This window comes from Etheostoma spectabile, chromosome 18 (genome assembly GCF_008692095.1).
Source record: "Etheostoma spectabile isolate EspeVRDwgs_2016 chromosome 18, UIUC_Espe_1.0, whole genome shotgun sequence".
Taxonomy (NCBI): Eukaryota; Metazoa; Chordata; class Actinopteri; order Perciformes; family Percidae; genus Etheostoma; species Etheostoma spectabile.
The window spans coordinates 24,364,297-24,366,812 of record NC_045750.1 but is presented as its reverse complement, the minus strand read 5'-3'; the positions used below and the strand labels follow the sequence as shown (position 1 = coordinate 24,366,812).

General features: G+C 43.0%; 1 protein-coding gene across 5 annotated transcripts in view; it reads left to right on the top strand.

Moving 5' to 3' along the window:
- Positions 1–2,516, top strand: part of klhl29 (kelch like family member 29) — a 225,089-nt gene that overhangs the window by 220,846 nt on the left and 1,727 nt on the right. For all 5 annotated transcript variants that reach the window (XM_032543533.1, XM_032543535.1, XM_032543537.1 and 2 more), the window contains one exon: positions 411–555. In XM_032543533.1, coding sequence (XP_032399424.1) covers positions 411–555 — 145 coding nt within the window. The remainder of the gene's footprint in view (positions 1–410; positions 556–2,516) is intronic.

The following is a 2,516-nucleotide window of genomic DNA, read 5'->3' as shown; positions in this document are numbered from 1 at the left end:
TTTTTCTTTGTGAATCTATGGATGTGCCAGAGGGCGTAATGCAATCGTGAGTTATTGGGACTTAGGTAACTCTTTTATATTGCTGCCAAGCCCAAACATATTTTGGAGCAGAACCCAATAAAGCCACTGTGATTTATGAACTCCGCTTTTTCACTGGTTTGCCATCCATTCTTTGTTGTGTTTATTTTTTTATTTTCTCCAAAGCAATCTTGAGAATGGCACATCTGTAAAGTGATAAGGAGAATGGTGATGATGATTGTGTGAAAGCGGGGAGAAAAGAAAAGCCATTATACCGAATGGAAATCCCCGCTGTATGGGAGAATGACATTAAACAATAGCTCTCGCTTTTCTTTAACAAAAATCTCTCCCCTTCTTCCCTCTCTCTCCTCCTCTTCCTCCCACATCTTTAGACAACAAATACGCCCCGGCAGTGAGTCTAAACGGTTTTATATTCATCCTGGGAGGGGCCTACGCTCGAGCCACCACTATCTATGACCCGGACAAAGGCAACATCAAGGCTGGTCCCAACATGAATCACTCTCGGCAGTTCTGCAGGTAAGAGATTATTAATGTAGCAGTGCCACGTGGAAGTTAAATCCCCAGCGTGCGATTGTTCCAATTTTTCAAAAGCTGAAATTGCAGGTCTGTTTTGTGGGAGGCATCAAAAACCCGCTTGACATTATTACACAGCCTCAAGAAATTTGACACAACTTTAGTTTTTTTTTTGTAAAGTGTCAGTTCTTGTGTCAGAACGGTAAGACGCTGCGCAGGGGAAATATTTGCATTCAGGCCAGTTAGTTGAACCCAACGTCGTGGGCTGACTGTAGGTTGTGAAAATTCTCCCTTGGTTGAAAAAAAAAAAAAACAGCGCTCTAATTCATAGGCTTGATTCGTAAGATTGCTTGATCAGTAACGCCGCCGTCTGTCACGCTGACAGAAACGAGACACATCCGCTGGAACAGCACAGACTCAGCTTGATTTAATCAACTTGCTTTCACAGCGCTGAATCACTCCGTTTCATCCTGATTTAAGACTGGGACGATTTATAATTTATTTGCACACGCGAATATGTTTGTGGAACGGGAGTCCACTCGTGGATACATACCAGCTGATAACAGGAAATAAATGAAAAGTAACAGCAGGATCACCTCCTAATAGCCCAGTTAGCTCGAGCCACTGACGTGTGCAGTTTGCTGGATAATGAACCCACTCTTGTCCCACGCCCAAGCCCGTTTTTTTTTTCTTCTTATTCTTTTTTTGTTGCAGAAGCTGAGAATAAAAGAAGCATGCACAAAGTACATTTGGAGAAGCAATTACAGGCGGTGATCTTATGTGCAGAATGAATAACATAAATCATGTTGTCAGAGTTATTGATAAGCTGCACCAGCACACGCCAGGCAGCTGTTCTGCTACATTTAACGAAGTCTGACACGAGAGGAGGAGGAGGAAGGAGGGAGCAGCAACACGCACACAGGGTTGCCGACACAGACACTCAGACACAGCGCTATCTACGGTGAATGCTCCGGCACAGAAGATGAAGTCCAGCAGGTCATGGTGCAGACGAGCTGACCGTCTCAACCTCGCCGTGCCCGGCCCTCTGCAGGCCTACACCTCCGCTCCATGTATCAGGAAGAGCCGGCTCCATTTTCAGATCAGCTGTGCTTTCTCTCTAAGTAGATTTGGGCTTTATGTAATAATCTGTTTCCTTCCCAACAGTGTTGTGAATTTGTGCAATAGGACTGCATGTTGTTTGCTGCGTGTGCGTGCGTGCGTGTTTGAGCGGGCACCTTATGTAAATGCAGATCGTTGGAAACCCCGATAGGAGTACAAAGCCCTAATCAGCTTAGAGCCCAAGTTTTAATCCTCTCCGCACACAAACTGCTGTTTCTGTTTCTCATATCAAATGAGCACATTTGTAGAGATATTTGCTTTTTCATTAGGTTTCTCTCTCTCTGCCTTAAGAGGGAATATAATGTGTGTGTGTGTGGTCCCCCCCCCCCCTCACAAAGTAGCCTCGTCGGGCATGTCGAGAGCATGTGTGCATGATGTCAAACAATCTCAGGCGCGATAATCTCTGATTACGATTGACAACAAAAGCAATATTCTGTCTCTGTCTGTCTCCTCGATGGGATTAAAATGACAAAATACAGTAATGCTGACCACGAGAAGTATCACACTGAACCTTAAAGGAATAATTTTGGGAAATATACATAATACGAGAGTTAGATGAGAAAAATTAAACTCACACTAATGCCTGTACAGTAAATAAAAGTTAGCTTAGCTTAGCACAAAGACTAAACAGGGGGAAACTGCTAGCCTGGCTTCTTCAAATGTTAAAATCCACCTAGCACAACGAAGACCATGTTCTGTGTGTTATCTGTTTTATATAACGGTTTTCCATTAGTGCAGTGAATATATGTGTATGCGTCTACTTTAATTTATTTAATTTTTTTATTTTTTTATAAATATATATATTTTATGTGTATGCCTGTGTGTGTGTGTGTGTGTGTGTGTGT